The 680-nt window shown below is 61.8% G+C and overlaps 1 protein-coding gene across 2 annotated transcripts in view; it reads left to right on the top strand.

The window, feature by feature from the left end:
• The window catches only part of LEFTY2 (left-right determination factor 2), a 5,849-nt gene that overhangs the window by 1,932 nt on the left and 3,237 nt on the right, over positions 1-680 (top strand). Inside the window, exons 2-3 of one of the 2 annotated variants that reach the window (XM_008584348.1) lie at positions 431-459; positions 562-677. In XM_008584348.1, the coding sequence (XP_008582570.1) occupies positions 431-459; positions 562-677 (145 nt within the window). Of the gene's footprint in view, positions 1-430; positions 678-680 lie in introns of both variants that reach the window. The other variant, XM_008584347.1, reaches the window with a different exon arrangement.

Here is a 680-nt window from a genome sequence, read left to right as displayed (position 1 = left end):
CCCCGGTCCGGTACGGGGGCAACACTGGGGGTTGCGATCCGTTGCCGGACACGGAAAAAAAAAAAAAAAAAAAAAAAAAAAAAAAAAAAAAAGTGAGTTGTTGTGCACAGAAAGGTGCTTGATGACTGGAAGACACCTAAGCCTAACACCCGAGTTACTCAGCCATCAGGACGCAATCCAGGCGAGGATTCTGACCTCAGCATCTCAGCCGGGCAGCCAGTTAGCTCAGGGTCCCGGGCCGCCCCTCCTGCCGGGTGGAGATGATGACCAAAGAGGCCCAGGCACAGCGGGATTTATAGGTGACAGTTCACCCAAGAGAGACAGAACAGGGTCTGGTCTCTCCTGACCTGGCTCCCAGCTCAGTGGCCCTGCAAACCTGTGAGCTCCTCTGGTGCAGGGAGGGCCCCGCTGACCCTGCTCGTGTCCCCAGAGGTGGCCAGCAGGTTCCTGGTGTCCGAGGCCGACACGCACCTGCTGGTGTTCAGCATGGAGCAGCGGCTGCCGCCCAACAGCGAGCTTGTGCAGGCCGTGCTGCGGCTCTTCCAGGAGCCGGTCCCCAAGGCCGCGCTCCGCAGGCACGAGGGGCTGTCCCCGCGCAGCGCCCAGGCTCGGGTCACCGTCGAGTGGCTGCGCGTCCGCGACGACGGCTCCAACCGCACCTCCCTCATCGACTCCAGGTG

The sequence above is a fragment of the Galeopterus variegatus genome, unplaced genomic scaffold (genome assembly GCF_000696425.1).
Source record: "Galeopterus variegatus unplaced genomic scaffold, G_variegatus-3.0.2 Scaffold3232, whole genome shotgun sequence".
NCBI classification, from domain to species: domain Eukaryota; kingdom Metazoa; phylum Chordata; class Mammalia; order Dermoptera; family Cynocephalidae; genus Galeopterus; species Galeopterus variegatus.
This window is presented reverse-complemented; position numbering and strand designations above follow the sequence as displayed.